Source organism: Homarus americanus, unplaced genomic scaffold (genome assembly GCF_018991925.1).
Source record: "Homarus americanus isolate GMGI-L3 unplaced genomic scaffold, GMGI_Hamer_2.0 scaffold57980, whole genome shotgun sequence".
NCBI lineage: Eukaryota > Metazoa > Arthropoda > Malacostraca > Decapoda > Nephropidae > Homarus > Homarus americanus.
In genome coordinates, this window is record NW_024716703.1 from 9,706,657 (window position 1) to 9,723,940 (window position 17,284).

At 45.5% G+C, this 17,284-nt stretch overlaps 1 protein-coding gene across 1 annotated transcript in view; it reads left to right on the plus strand.

Moving 5' to 3' along the window:
- LOC121858277 overlaps window positions 1–17,284 on the plus strand; it is a 204,206-nt gene that overhangs the window by 157,740 nt on the left and 29,182 nt on the right. Inside the window, exon 6 of the mRNA XM_042354587.1 lies at window positions 11,149–11,296. Coding sequence (XP_042210521.1) covers window positions 11,149–11,296 — 148 coding nt within the window. The remainder of the gene's footprint in view (window positions 1–11,148; window positions 11,297–17,284) is intronic.

Consider the following 17,284-nt stretch of genomic DNA (forward strand, 5'->3'; position numbering starts at 1 on the left):
TTCTGACTTCATTCTTTAACAACCCAACTAACAATATTTTTTTCTGTTTCAGATTCTGATGCATTTATAAGTTGATAATATTTGCGATGGCTGCTTGTGTCAGGACGAGGAACCAAAAATCCAGCCATCTCAGTCACTATCTTGGGTCTGGGAGAGAGCTCCTGAAGTCGGAGTTGCCTACATTGAGAGATGCTTTGAGAGACGGTGTTTTAATCAGGCAAATCAGTGAAAAGAACCAAAGAACTTACACAAACAAAGACATTGCCAGTGATATGACCAAAGCTGTCTTGGCACAATGCACTCTGGCTAACGCTCAGTTCAAGCCTCCAGTCATAACAAGTCAGAAGAAGATTAGTGAGAGACTGCTAGCCAGTTGGGAAAAGGCAAGAGATATCTCTCTTGGGAGAGGAAAACTTGCAGTTAAGAACAGCTTTGCCAAGCAACTGGACCAGTTATTTGACATAATTACTTGCAAGTGCCCAATTGTTCTCTGTCCTGAGTTTGGATGCGATTGTGACTGTAAATCCGAGGCCCACATCTCCTGTATTTGCAAGCGTGAACTGAAGATTCCTGTGATCGAACTGGCATTTGTCAAAGCACAGAGAGAGAAGACTGGCAGTATAGGGGCTCTCATGATTTCTAGCCAAGATATTCCGGAGTCCAAGAGACAGGAGGCTGCCACAGAGAGACAGAAGAGGAGAAGAGTTGCCGAGGAAACGAGACTTGAGAAGGCCCAGGGTGAGGTAAAAAAGGCCAATGATTGGAGTCAAGCTGATTCGGAGTTTAATAACTTCCCCATGGCTGATCCGAGTGCTGACCAGGAGAATGGTGACTTTGTCCCTAACCCAGAAAATAATGATCCCAAACCTTCCAGGCATAAGATTCGAAATAGGAAAGATATCCCGAGCATAGCTCTGGCCAGCATGCGACACCACACTGGTCTCAGAGAAACTGCAGAGATAGCAACAGCTGCCTGGATTGACGGTGGTTTGATAACACCTGATGATGTTCACCTGGTGATAGATCATAACAAAGTAAGGAGAGCTCAGGAGAAACTTGTTAGTAACCTAGAAGAGAAGTTTGATAAGGGGATAAGAGAAAATGGAAACAATTGTTTGTTCTTTGATGGGAGAAGGGATGACACTAAAGTGTTCATGAAAGTTGGAGATTCTGACAAGGTGTTCCCTGCCATGGTGAAGGAGGAACACTACTCCTGCTGCAGTGAACCAGGAGGGAAGTATTTGTGGCATTTCACTCCAGAGAAAGATGACATCAGGAAACCAGCCGAGATAGTGGCAGATAACATTGTGAACTGGCTCAGAGAGAGGAACGTAGACCAGACCCTGCAGGCCATTGGAGGGGACAGCACCAACACGAACACAGGGTGGCAAGGGAGGTCATACAGTGGATAGAGCGGAAGATTGGGAGGAAGCTGGTCTGGATTGTTTGTGACCTCCACACCAACGAGTTGCCACTGAGACATCTGATCCAGGAGCTGGATGGTAAGACTCTTTCAAACAACAGATGGTCTGGTTCTCTTGGCAAGATGCTGGACTCTGCCACTGAGTTAGAAATAAATCCGAGCTTTGAAAAAATCACAGTTGGCCCTCCACTCGTTGACCTTGCACATACTGTCATTGACGACCTGAGTACTGACCAGTTCTATGGTTACATGATTTGCAGTGCCATCAAAACTGGGGTCATGCCTGATAGACTTGCTTACCTGCAGATAGGTCCAGTCTCACATTCTAAGTGGCTCACAACGGCTCTCAGGTTCTGCAGAATTTGGGTCGCTCATCATAAACTGAAAGGGAACCAGCTTCACAACCTGAGACTTATTGTCCAATTCATCGTGAGTGTCTACTTGCCAAATTGGTTCAACACCACGGTCAAGTCATCGTTCTCCAAAGGTCCGAGGCATGTTCTCTTCCAGCTTGAGCTCCTGAGGAGTCAGCCAAGGAAGGTTGTTCAGATTGTGGAGCAGACTGTGAGGAGATCTTCCTGGTATGCTCATCCCGAGGCAGTTCTGCAGACAATGCTCTGCAGTAAGGATGAGGAGGAGAGAAGAGTGGCAGTCAACAAGATCTTGGATATGAGACTTATGGGAGGATCTGGGCATGACGAATCAGTTGGTGACGATTCCTTCAGGGTCAGGAAGACTCCTGAAGTCAATCTAGATGTCAAGACCCTCACTGATCTCATAGATCTGGATAACATCCAGGCTGGCAGTGAGCCCCCTCTTACCTGCAGCCTCACCAATGTTCAAGTCAGAGCTTTCCTGGACAACCCCATGCATGTCCCTGCCTGGCCCTCGCACACCCAGAGTATAGAGCGTTGTGTACAGCAAGTGAGCGAGGCCAGCAGTCACGTGTACAGCCAGGAGAGGAGGGAAGGCTACATCCGAGCTCAGGTGGTCAGCAGGGAGGTGATGAGTAGAAACAGAAGCAAGAAAGACATGTTCTCTATGGTGTGCAGCAACACCGGGTCGTAGTAGTAAAACCGGTTTTTGTATTTGATGATTTTGTTTTCTAAAGGAATATTAAATTTAATAAATGTGTCAAGATCATTCGTTTCACTATTCTGGATCATTTTCATCCTAATAAATTAACCTGATACATTTACTTTACTTTAAATAAGCTATTTAGTGGTGTTGGTAAAAGGGTGGGAATACTGAATTTTCATAAGATTTCAAGTTAAAATTTACCTAGCAAAAAATAAAAACTTTTCAAATCTGAAGATATCACATGATTCTGCACATAGAACTACATCATTAATACCATGGGCCGATTTTTCAAACTAAAAAAAAAAAATTCGCCTCCGTATGACACACCCTACTGTGGCAACTACCTTGGAATCGCGCTGCTCTCCGTAGCTGGCAAGATTATCGCCCGAGTCCTCCTAAATAGACTTCTTCCTGAGGCGGAAAACTTCCTCTCAGAATCTCAATGCAGTTTTAGACCATCACGTGGCACCATTAACATGATCTTTACTTCGACCCGGTCAACAGGGAAGCCCTCTGGTGGACTCTCAGTCGTTTTGGCTGCCCACCAAAATTCATCGCCATTGTGAGGTAACTCCACGGTGGCACGAACGGCAGTGTCCTGCACAACGGGACCCAGTCTGAGTTCTTCCCCATCCAAACAGGGGTTAGACAAGGCTGTGTACTGGCACCAACTCTCTTTTCTAGTTTCTTGGCAGCCTTCCTTACACTTGCTAGTGCTAATTTAGCCGGCGGAATGAACTTCGAGTACCGGGTGAACCGTCTTTTTAACATAAGACGACACCAGGCAAGAACAAAGGTGTCGGCAGCTTCCATTACTGAACTTCAGTATACAGACAACCTCATCCTTGTTGCTCACACTGAACACGACCTACAGGAGATCCTAAACACCTACGCAGATGCGTATGCGCGCTTCGGCCTTGAGGTGAATGTATGTAAGACTCAGATTCTATTTCAGCCTGCTCCAGGCTCAGACACACCTCCACCATCCATCCAGCTTAACGGTACTACCCTCTCTAATATTACCCACTTTCGGTCTCTCGGCTCCGACTTGCCCACCACCGCAGACATCGATGAAGAGATTCAGCATCGGATCAGATGTGCATCTCAAGCCTTTGGCGGACTCCGAAACCGTGTCTTCAGCTGTTGGGAGCTGAAATTATCTACAAAGGTGCATGTATATCGAGCAGTGGTCCTCCCCACCCTGCTATAAGGCAGTGAGACATGGGACACTTAGAGGAACCACCTCAAGGCACTAAAAAACTTTCACCAACATAGTCTACGTTCCATCCTCCGAGTTTGCTGGAAAGACAAGAGAACAAATGCCAGGATTTTTGCTGACACCAACTATAGGAGCATCGAAGCTACCATTATCCATGAACAGCTACGTTGGACTGGCCATGTTACCCACATGGACGACAGTAGACTGCCAAAGCAGCTACTTTACAGTCACCTCACGAAAAGTAAACGTAACGCCGGCGGGCAATTGAAAAGGTATAAGGATAGTCTAAAGACAAACTGAAAATGTGCCAAATCAGCCCCCTCTCCTGGGAGACGATTACTCCACAGCGTAACGCTTGGAGGAGCACCACATGAGAAGGTGTCAATACTTTCGAGTTAACCCGACTGCAAACCGAGGCAGACAAGCGTCAACGCCGGTAAGACGCTGCCACCTTCCCTCCCGCACTAGATGCAGCCCTCCACATGTGCAACGAAAGTGGACGACCCAGCGGGACCCGTATCAGCCTCTTCAGTTACATAAAAATTCACCAACCTAGGTGACATTCGTAATAACTCATACCATTGTATCATAGCTGGATGATTGTCATACTCGATTCCGAGTGACAGCAACGTAGTAGTACAGTAGTAGTAGTATTTATGTAAATATGTTATGTATATGAGTGTGTGTATGTGTCTGTTTGTATGTATGTATGTGTACAATACATATGTGTGCATGTATGTGTAAGTGTGTGAATATGTGTGTTTGCATGTGTGTTGGTATGCATGATTGCGTAAAAGATATATATGTGGATATATGTGTATTTATATATGTATGTGTGTATGTATGTATGTATGTATGTGTTTATGTATGTATATATATATATGTATATAAGTGGGTATATACGTGTATATCCGTGCATAATTACGTATAAGTGTGTCTAATTATGTGTAAGTATATGTGTATGTCTTAAAATCTTGGTAAGTGTGATCGGTCACACATCAAGGAAGCTTAGCACCGTCGCTGGGGGAAGATGTAACCCACCAAACACTTATCCTCTAAGAACGATTTTGCCACTCCTTTTTTGGTCTCCCGAGCCACCTTACAGCTTCAACAAGAATGATTTTCACGACTAAATGAAATTTCCAACATCTTATCTTCGTTGGATGATTACTAAATTGCACAGTGGGGAGGATACGAGGAGTTGGCTTTGCCATCCTCCAATGTACCCTACATAGGCTAACTGAAATGCCTATTGGGATCAACGAGAGCCTCGTGACGCTCAAAGTCCCACTGAATCACTCATGCCTTCTTCATCAGTGCATACGCCCCAACACTGGATGCAGAGGATGACATCAAGGAGGATTTTACGCCAACCTTGACAGAGTGCTAACCTCTATCCCCAGAGAAGATAAGGTTGTGCTCCTAAGTGACTTCAATGCCAGAGTTGAAAGAGATGCTGACATTTGGCAGGGAATAATAGGTAGAAATGGACTAGGTAAGTGTGATCTCCTCAGCATGTGTGCTGCACACAACCTCACTCTCACCAATACTTTGTTTAGGCAGGCCGACAAGTTCAAGGGTTCGTGGCAACACCCATGATCCAAACACTAGCATCTCATTGACTACATCATTGTCAGAGAAAAAGATCGCCGAGATGACCTCATCACCCGTGCCATGCGTGGCTCAGGCCACTGTGACACTGATCATTGGCTCATCAGACCCAAGCTCTCACTTCACGTCTTCCCAAAACGGCGAGGGCAACATGCCTCCATAAGAGGTCTAAACACTAAGAGTCTGGAGTATCCAGCGGTAACACATGCTTTCAGGTAGCAGCTCGAACATGAGCTGATAAACAACCCGACAACAAACAACCCAAATCCCAGTGCCGAATGGGATATTCTCGACACTGCCATGACAAAAACCTGCAGAGAGACACTCGGCCAGACCGAAACAATACAACAGGACTGGTTTGATGAAAATTTCCCTGAAATCAATGTACTCGTCGATGATAAATATGCTGCTTTACCTGACTGGCAAAGCTGAAACCTTCCACAAGAAGAAAGGGCCGGCCCAGTGCGAATTTCGCAATCTAAAGAAAGACTGGTTTAAAAATAATGTACGTGAAATGCAAAAAAATGCAGATCAATAAATGTTGCGCGATTTTTTATATTACATTAAAACGTTTTATGGGCCAATCACTCATGACGCAGCCCCCTCTGCTCATTCAATGGTAACTCCCTAATTAAAGACGAAGAAGACATCCTTCAGCGCTGGAAAGAGCACTACCATTTGCTACTCAACCGAAACACCCATGTGGATGTCTTGAATACTCAGCAGGTTCCTCAGCATCCAGTACTGACCCACCTCAGCTATCCTCCATCCCTGGATGAGGTAGCTACCACCATCAAACAGATGAAGAACATCAAAGCCTTGGGGCCTGGTGGAATCCCTGCAGGAGGACCTCTGCTTCCCAGCCGTCTTCACTCTCTCCTGGAGAATATATGGAAAAAGGAGGAAATCCCCCAAGCTCTTAAAGACACTTCCATCGTCAATATTTATAAGAACAAGGGAGACCAGTCAAACTGTGGTAACTTGCGCAGGATCTTGCTGCTTTCAGTAACTGGCAAGATTATCGCCCGAGTCCTCCTAAACAGATTTCTTCCTGAGGAGGGAAAATTCCTCCCAGAATATCAATGTGGCTTTAGACCATCACCTGGCACCACTGACATTTTCTTTGTTGCCTGCCAGATACAGGAAAAGTGCAGAGAACTGCTTCGTGACCTGTACATGGCCTTTCTTTTCCATTTTCTTGGCTGCCTTCCTAACTCGTGCAGGGCCAATTTAGCCGGCGGGGTGGACATCTAGTTCAGGATGAAGGGTCTTTTCAAAATAAGACTACTCTAGGCAGGAAAAAGGTGTCGGTAGCTTCCATTATTGAACTTCGGTATGCAGACGACCTCACCCTTGTCACTCACACTGAACGCGACCTACAGGAGATCCTGAACACCTTTGCAGGTGCGTATATACACTTCGGCCTTGAATGAATGTACGTAAGACTCAGATTCTCTTTCAGCCTGCCCCTGGTTCACCCACTCCTCCACCATCTACCCATTTTAACGGTACTACCCTCTGTAATGTTACCCACTTTCAGTATCTCGGCTTCCACCTGTTCACCACCGCGGACATCGATGAAGAGATTCAGCATCGGATCACATGTGCACCCAAGCCTTTGGCAGACTGTGTACCCGTGTCTTCAGCTGTAGGGAGCTGAAATAATCTACAAAGTTGCAAGTATATCGAGTAGTGGTCCTCCCCACCTTCCTATATGGCAGCGAGATATGGTTCACATATAGACGGTCACCTCAAGGCACTTGAAAACTTTCACTAACTTAGTCTACGTTCCATCCTCCGAGTTCGCTGAGGAAACAAGAGAACAAATGCCAGTATTCTCGCTGATACCAACTGTAGGAGCATGGATGCTACCATTATCCATAAGCAACTATGCTGGACTGGGAATGTTACTAATATGGACGACAGTAGACTGCCAAAGCGGCTACTTTACAGGTACCTAACGAATAGTAAATGTAATGCTGGCGGGCAACTGAATATATATATATATATATATATATATATATATATATATATATATAGATATAGATAGATAGATAGATAGTCTTGAGACAAATCAGAAAAAGTGTCAAATCGACCCCCTCACATGGGAGGCGATTTCTCCACACCGATTACTCCACACCGTAAAGCTTGGAGGAGCACGAAACGAGAAGGTGCCAATACTTTCGAGTTAACCCGACTGCATACTGAAGCAGACAAGTGCCAACGACGAAAAAACGCTGCTGCCGCCCCACCCGCACTAGATGTAGCCCTCCACACGTGCAACATCTGTAGACGACCCTGTCGGTCTCGTATCGTCCTTTGTAAACACCCCAGAGCTCACCAACGACAGTGACATCCTTAGTAACCCATATCATTCTCTCATAGCTGGATGATCGTCATACTTCATTCCGAGTGACAGCTAAGTAGTAGTTGTTATGAGTGTCCGCCATATGTTCTTGGTATGAAATGCGTTGGTTCGGATGGTGTGTAGTTGGCTCGAGCAGTTTCGCTCATTACTCGACCACACTAACTGAGTCATCATTTAATTATTAAATTTGTTTATTACATCGTATATTTATTCCATTATGTTTTATTGTGTTAGGTTTGTATATAGGTTAGATAAGTGGAACAAATGTTAATAGGTAATTTAGATAAAGTTTACGTTTTGGCCAATCAGGATATAGTATGTCATTATTTGGCGGTAGAGAGGTGCCGTCGGTGAACCTACAGGTTCTGTCAGTCTTGGGACAGGTGCCTTTAAGTTAAGCAGTATACGCTCTCTCTGGTGTCTTGGGAGTTGGCATTTGACGTTTGAGATTTGTTTTGCTTAATATTGATTTTGTGTGATCTTGTTGGACCTTCAGTCCTTACGCAGCCACTTCCAAACATCTTGCCTTATTATTATTGTTAATTATATTATTTTATGTACTTATGTAGTGGTGGGAATAAGTAAATAAATGTTCATAATTTTATTGACTTGTTTAGGTTTTGAACTGTTAACTTGACCTTTGTTGGGCGAATTTGGTATTAAGAATATAATAATAAATGTTAATACAGTATATATGAAAGACTTAAGTGATTTGTGTTTAAGTAACGATCTTCCCTAGGGTCGTAACAGTAGTAGTGTATATATATATATATATATATATATATATATATATATATATATATATATATATATATATATATATATATATATATATATATATATGCTTATGTATAATACATACGTGCGCATGTATGTGGGTGTATGTATGTGTGTTTGCATGTGTGTGTGTGTGTGTGTGTATATATGTGAGTGTGTGTATGTATTGAGTATATGTGTATATGTGTGTGTATAAGTGTGTATATGGGTGTATAAGTACGTATAAGTGTGTGTAAATATGTGTGTGTGTGTTTTAAAACCTTGGGAAGGGTGATCGACCACACATCAAGGAAGCTTAGCACCGTCGCTGGGGTAAGATGTAACCCACCACACACGTATCCTCTGAGAACGACTCTGCCACTCCCTTATTGGTCTCCCGAGCCACCTTACAGCTCCAACGAGGATGACTTTCACCACTAAATGAAATTTCCAGCGTCTTATCGTCTTTGGATGATTACTAAATTCCACAGTGGAGAGGATAAGTGTATGTGTGTGTGTGTGTGTTTGTGTGTGTGTGTGTGTGTGTGTGTGTGTGTATTCTTGTTTTTGATAATCTGTGTTCGAGGTCTTTACTTTTTCAAACTACACACACTTAAAAAAAATAACTCATATAATGTTGTGTGTCTTAGACTACATCCGCTCTCAAAATATTCGTCACCCCTTCCCTTTGTCTATCTGTCTGTCTGTCTGTCTGTCTGTCTGTCTGTCTATTTAATCACGCCTACCATTATAATTCTCTTTCCTGTCACAGTCACTATTATATATCTTCCTGTGGTCTCATTCACCGTCATAACCTATTTTCTCATTCATTTGTGCAGTTACATTTACCTCCTTCAGCTTCCTCCTCTGTCGCCTCAAAAAGACTCAATTCTCTTGTATCATTCCTGTCTGTCTATCTGTCTGTATGTCTCTTTTTCTGTCCTCACTCTGTCTCTCGTTCTCTCTCTCTCTCTCTTTTCTTTAAAATAATAGAAAGATCCTCCTTGCTAGTTTCAACAGGTCACCAATATATTACACGACACAAATATATATATCTATTAGAGGTCGAGTATACTTCAGTATTTTTCAGCGAGGTTTGATAATCTCTTCCTGAAACACTGGTGAAAGGATATATCGTCTCCGGTTCCAATCTGGCCACTTATAAAAGTTTGTATATATGTCGGGCTATTGTGATAAGTTATAAGCCCTACTTTACACTTTAAGATACTTTGTGGTGTTATGAGAAGCGGTGTGTGTGTGTGTGTGTGTGTGCGTCAAAACATACTTGTGAAATTTGTCGACCATTACTTGTATGATTTTTATTTATATAATTCTGAGAGAGAGAGAGAGAGAGAGAGAGAGAGAGAGAGAGAGAGAGAGAAAGAGACCTCTTAAGATAAACAACTTTATTCCTCCTTTCTGAAACGATTCTATACATTTCACCACACACAAGAAAAAGTCAACACACACACAGCCACCCAGACATATAACCTCAACCGCTACGAATGAATGGACTTCATATGCAAATGACAGGAAGCTAACTTTGTCTCACATGAAGCCCCTGCGTTCACATCTTGCCGAAAGCTACGGAAATGAGGGAAGTTTAGCGTAAAAACCTGTGACCGCTCGCTAAATGGCATACAAGTGTAGTGAGGGGTGATGATGAAGCCTTGCTATGAGAGACAATGTTAGAGTATGTGTTTTCTTCATAACTCTCTCTCTCTCTCTCTCTCTCTCTCTCTCTCTCTCTCTCTCTCTTATATTGCTTCCTTAGTCTATCATTCTTTGTCCCTCTTTATTAATCCTTGTGTCTCTCTACCTATTCCCCTCTCTTTTAACCTTTCGTCCCCCTGGCAGACAGTCCATCCTAAGTGAGTCACCCAGGCAGACAGTCCATCCTATGTGAGTCTGTCTGGCAGACAGTCAATCCTAGGTGAGTCTCCATGGCAGACAGTACATCCTAAGTGAGTCACCCAGGGAGACAGTCAATCCTAGATGAGTCCCCCTGGCAGAGAGTCCATCCTAAGTGAGTCATCCAGGCAGAGAGTCCATCCTAAGTGAGTCATCCAGACAGACAGTCCACCCTAAGTGAGTCACCCAGGCAGACAGTCCATCCTAAGTGAGTCACCCAGGGAGACAGTCAATCCTAGATGAGTCCCCTGGCAGAGAGTCCATCCTAAGTGAGTCATCCAGGCAGAGAGTCCATCCTAAGTGAGTCACCCTGAGAGACAGTCAATCCTAGATGAGTCCCCTGGCAGAGAGTCCATCCTAAGTGAATCATCCAGGCAGACAGTCCATCCTAAGTGAGTCACCCTGAGAGACAGTCAATCCTAGATGAGTCCCCTGGCAGAGAGTCCATCCTAAGTGAGTCATCCAGGCAGACAGTCCATCCTAAGTGAGTCACCCTGAGAGACAGTCAATCCTAGATGAGTCCCCTGGCAGAGAGTCCATCCTAAGTGAGTCACCCAGGCAGACAGTCCATCCTAAGTGAGTCACCCAGGGAGACAGTCAATCCTAGATGAGTCCCCTGGCAGAGAGTCCATCCTAAGTGAATCATCCAGGCAGACAGTCCATCCTAAGTGAGTCACCCTGAGAGACAGTCAATCCTAGATGAGTCCCCCTGGCAGAGAGTCCATCCTAAGTGAGTCTCCCCCTGCCAGACAGTCCACATTGACTCTCCCTTCCTTGCAGATTGAGGCTGGTGGCAACGTGACGACGGCGACGCTGACGATGAAGCTGGAGAGAACCCACAACGGCGTCACACTCGCCTGCACCGCCTCCAACCCCGCCCTTCCCCGCGCCCAACACCTCACCGATACTGTCAAGCTCAATGTATTCTGTGAGTACCTGTGGGGGAGGGATGGGAGAGGGCAGGAAGGTGGAGGGAGGAGAGGAAGGGGGAGAAAAGAGAGGAAGGGAGAGGGAAGAAAAGAGGAAGAAAGGAGAGGGGAAGAAGAGGGGGGAGGGAGTGGACAGAAAGGGGAGGAAGGACGGGAAGGGAGAGGTTGTAATGGGAAGAGGACTAGATAGGCGGGAAGGGAGGAAAAGAAAATAGGTATGCAAGGTAAGGGGAGGCCACGAAAGAGAGGTGAGAGGGAAGTAAGGCAAAGGAAAGAAAGAGAGAGATAAAGAGAGAGGTGTAACGGAAATAACTATTGGGGAAAAAGACAAAGGAGAAGGGAGAATAGAATTTGATGAAATGGGTGAGAGGAAGAGGACGAATGAAGGATTGAAGAGGAAAGGAAGGGGTGGGGAAAGGGGAAGGTGGGGTGGAGCGATGAGGTTAGGGGAAGGAGAGGGGAGGCGAGCGACGGATACAGAGGCAAATGGATAGATGGGGAAACGGGAAGAGATTGTACGGTGTATTGGTGGGTGTAAGGGAAGGAATTGGGAAGCGAAGGGTAGAGAGAGAGAGAGAGAGAGAGAGAGGAAAACGGAAGATGAAGGGAGAAATACTGAGCAATAAACTGCATGACAAAACCCAACGTCCACAAACGAAGCCCAAGCTGAGAATGTAATACCGGATTCACCCTAACTGAACTAAATTATTTTATTGTGCCAATGTGTTGAACCCATGGAAACAGAACGCGACAGGAAGAACTCCATAAAAGCAGATGATTCCACTCTTCTTCCACTTCCTCATCCTCGTTCTCTCCTTCCTCCTCCTCCTCCTCCTCCTCCTCCTCCTCCTGCTCCTCTTCCATCTCCTTCTCTTTCACGTCCTCCTCTTCGTCAGGCGTTCCTTCTCCCTTTTCTATGTCGATGAAGGAAAGGAACTTCAAGCTTCGGACGCGTCAACAGGAAGTCGATATAAGTAAGCGACCTTATTCTTCCTCCTCTCTCCTTTCTCTCTCCCTCCCCCTTCCTCTCCTCCACCTACTTCATTCTCATCTTGCTGTAACTCTTCCTTCTCCTCTTTCTCTTCTCTTTCCTTCGTACCTATGTGATGCAACCACGACGTTTGGACACTACAAAAGGCACTAAATGAAAGCAGGCGACCCTATTCTTTCCTAGCTAACTCCTCCGTCTCCCTCTCCTTCTCCTCCTCCCCATCTTCCTCCTCCTGCGACTGCTGTTGCTCCTTCTCTTCTTCCTTCGTGATTGCTTTTCTACTGCTTGGGAGACGCAGTTTCCCACGGGCCAGCCTGCAAAAATAGCGTGGGAGAGGGATTTAAATTAGGATATAAATTTCAGGAGAGGGAGAGTGTGTCGACCGTGTTACTGGGGAAGCGATAAACACGGTCATCAATTTAGCCTAAAGCTGTGACTGAAAGATGCTGTGATGGACGGATAAATGGTGTAATACGGGAATCTGTGACTGTAAGATGCTGTGTTACGGGAAGCTGTGACTGTAAGATGCTGTGTTACAGGAAGCTGTGACTGTAAGATGCTGTAAAGGACGCGTATATGCTGTGTGTCAGTTGATACTGTGTGTGTGTGTGTGAGTCGCACACAGGGTGGTGAAAAGCGTCTAATTGGCAGCACTATGTTAGTGTTAAGGTGAACGCACTGCTTGCTCCCTCTCGCTTTCAGCTACCGCCACTGGCTAGCCCTCGTGGCGAACAGGGAAGCAACTTCCATAAGTTTTCCCCTGCCATTACACAGCCTCTTCACCATCAAGACTCCTGCTGTGCCTCCTCGTGGCAAGACACGTAACTGAGCGTCTCGTGGGCCCAGGTTAGACCAGCAGGGGAACTCGGAGTAGCAGTGGGCCCCAGAGGGACGGCGCATAGGCCGACTGGCATGTTGCCACATCATGGCGCCTACCAGCGATTGCTGTGCTGCCTTGCCGATTAACATTGGCAGGTATAAGACTACGGGAGTATATCACGAACGAAAAATCTGCGGTGGAGCTACGAATCAGGCAGACATGCTTAGAGAGCCCCCAACGGCGGTATAGGCGGAAGAGGTGACCACCAAGTAAACCTAACGACTACACTGGTAGACGAAGGCAATGCCTCATGGACAGGCTACTGGGGCGAAACTCAACAAACTGGGCTCTCGGCAGTCCATTGCAACTCTCCCTCTCCCCAGCCGTTGCAACACTTGCACCAATGGATCAGGAAAAGGGAGAGCCAAGATGTGTGGTTGCAACCTGCGCTCCTGCCTCACCACGTAAATCAACTCACGTGCAGCCATCATCCAGCTCATCATACCTCTCATCATCATCAAAACCTCTATACTGTACCCCCAAACGCCCTATGACGACAGACGGGTGGCGACGGGGACAGGCAGAGATGACTGCCGGGAGTCTCTAGTCACAACTCTGAAAATGGGCGGCTCAGATAAGAAGATCGTTTAAGCATTGGGATCTAGGCAACAGTGCAATCCGGTTCTGTCTGTGCGATTGAGCAGCCCTTTCAAGGAGCCACTCTACTTATCCCACATGGGGAGGGGGCTAGAAAAGGTGCCCTAAACATAGCCTGAATAAAAACCCAGCCTGATTGGGAAGCCACACCCAGTAAGGTCATCCTAATGCGGTCGAAAACACAGTCAAAATCACAGATCCAAACAAAAACAAACCATACAACCTCTTATGGTCGCTGCATGGGATATCAGGACCCTTCTGGATACTGACACAAATGAGCGTTCTGAAAGAAGAACTGCCCTTGTGGCAAAAGAGCTGGCTAGATATAACATCGACATAGCAGCCATAAGTGAGTCCCGGCTCCCAGATGAGGGCCAGCTCACAGAACGGGGATCTGGCTATACCTTCTTCTGAAGGGTACTCCTGCTGAGGAGAGAAACTGCATTTATGGGGTTGGCTTTGCCATCCGCCAAGGCATCCTACACAGGCTGACTGAAATGCCTATTGGGATGAATGAGCGTGTCAAGACGATTCAACTCCCACTGAATCACTCACGTCATGCCTTTTTCAACATGGGCTTATAAACAACCCAACCGCAAACAACGCGAATCCCAGTGCTGAATTGGATACTCTCAACAGTGTTATAACAAAAACCTGCCGAGAAACCCTCGACAAAATCAAAAGATTACACCAGGATTGGTTTGATGAAAATGACCCGGCAATCAAAGTACTCATCCATGATAAACGTGCTGCTTTTACTAACTGGCAGAACAACACTCATTCTCAGACCAAAGCTGATACCTTCCGCAAGAAGAAAGCGGCAGCCCAGCGGGAACTTCACATTCTGAAGAATGACTGGCTTAAAAATAAAGCATGTGGAATACAAAAACGCAGACCCAATCCGCTCATCGGACGGTAACTTCATAATTACAGACGATGAGTTCAGCACTGGAAGAGCACTACCATTCATTGCTCAACCGAAACACCGATGTGGATGTCCTGACTACCCAGCAGGACCCTCAGCATCCAGACCTGACCCACCTCAGCTATCCTCCATCCTTGGGTGATGGTAGTTACAGCCATCAAGCAGATTAAATATAACAAAGCCTCAGGGCCTGATGGAATCCCAGCCGAGGTGTATAGAGCAGGATGACCTCTGCTTGCCAGCCGTCTCCACTCTCTCCTGGAGAATATATGGGAAAAGGAGGAAATCCCCCAAGCTTTTAAAGACGCTTCCATTGTCAATATTTATAAGAACAAGGTCAGACTGTGGTAACTACCGTGGGATCTCGCTGCTGTCCGTAGCTGGCAAGATTATCGCCCAAGTTCTCCTAAGCAGACTCCTTCCTGAGGCGGAAAACTTCCTCCCGAAATCACGTGGCACCACTGACATGATCTTTGCTGCCCGACAGATACAGGGAAAGTGCAGAGAACAGCGTCGTGACCTGTACATGGCTTTCATCAACCTAACCAAGGCCTTCGACTCGGTCAACAGGGAAGCCCTCTGGTGGACCCTCAGCCGTTTTGGCTGCCCACCAAAATTCATCGCCATTGTGAGGCAACTGTAAGATGTCATAAACGGCAGTTTCTTGCAAAATGGCTCCTATTCTGAGTTCTTAATCGTCCAAACAGGTGTTAAACAAGGGTGTGTACTGGCACAAACTCTCTTTTCCATTTTCTTGGCTGCCTTCCTTAAACGTGCCAGTACCAATTTAGCCAGTTGGGTGGACATCGAGTACCGGGTGAAGGGGGGGGGGGCGTCTTTTCAACTTAAGACGACTTCAGGCAAGAACAAAGGTGTCGGCAGCTTCCATTACTGAACTGCAGTGTGCAGACGGCCTCACCCTTGTTGCTCACATTGAACACGACCTACAGTATATCCTAAACACCTACGCAGATATTATGCGCACTTCGTCCTTGAGGTGAATTTACATAAGACTCAGATTCTTTTTCAACCTGCTCCAGGTTGAGACACACCTCCACCATCCATCCAGCTTAACGGTACTACCCTCTCTAATGTTTCCCACTTTCGGTATCTCTAGTCTCACCTGTCCACTACCGCAGACATCGATGAAGAGATTCAGCAGCGGATTAAATGTGCATCGCAAGCATTTTGCAGACTTCGAAACCGTGTCTTCAGCTGTAGGGAGCTGAAATTATCAACAAAGCTGCATGCATATCGAGCAGTGGTCCTCCCCACCCTGCTGTATGGCAGTGAGACATGGGTCACATTCAGGAGGCACCTGAGGGCACTTGAAAACTTTCGCTAACGTAGTCTACGTTCCATCCTCCGAGTTTGCTCGGAAGACAAGAGAACACATGCCAGTCTTGCTGACACCAACTGTAGGAGCATCAAGGCTACCATTATCCAAGAACAGCGACGTTGGACTGGCCATGTTACCCGCATGGACGATAGAACACTGCCAAAACAGCTACTTTACAATCACCTAACGAATAGTTAACATAACACTGGCGGGCAATTGAAAAGCTATAAGGATAGTCTTAAGAGAACCTGTAAATGTGCCAAATCGAGCCCCTCACCTGGGAGTAGATTACTCCACATTTTTAACTCTTGGAGGAGCACCACACGAGAAGGTGTCAATACTTTCGAGTTAGCCCGACTGCAAACCGAGGCAGACAAGCGCCAACGCCGGAAAGACGCTGCCACCGCCCTTCGCAAACTAGATGGACCCCTCCATATGTGCAACGAATATCGACGACGCTGCGGGTCCCGTAAGGGCCTCTTTAATCACCTCAAAAGCCACCATCCTAGGTGACATCCCTGATAACTCATATCACTGTATTATAGCTGGATGATCGTCATACTCGATTCAGAGTGACAGCAAAGTAGTAGTAGTAGTAGTAGTAGTAGTAGTGTAATAATAATAATAATAATTAACGGTTTATTGAAAGAGCTTGGCAGCCAGAAGGCTGAAAATATACAGTTACATATTTGGGGAATGGGTTTCGAATTGTGTGTGTGTGTGTGTGTGTGTGTGTGTGTGTGTGTGTGTGTGTGTGTGTGTGTGTGTGTGTGTGTGTGTGTGTGTGTGTGTGTAATAATACTAATAATAATAATAATTATAATAATACAAATAATAATAATAATAATAATAATAATAATAATAATAATAATAATAATAATAATAATAATAATAATAATAATAATAATAATAATAATAATAATAATAATAATAATAATAATAATAATAATAATAATTAACTTTTTATTCAAAAAGTTCTGCAGCCCGAAGGCTGAAAATATATATTGGACATGAATGACGTATTACATACATTGGTGGTTGTAACAAAAGCCATCATTAAAGAAAAGTAAACATAAGTACATAAGAACATAAGAAAATAAGGAGTCTGCAATAGGCCAGTTGGCCTGTGCATGGCAGCTCCTGTCGAGAGTTACTACCATTCTCTATCATCCATGAATCTATCTAGCCTCCTTTTAAAACATTCCAGCGTTCCATCACTTACTACAAAGTTGCTAAGCTTGCTCCACTCGTCCAC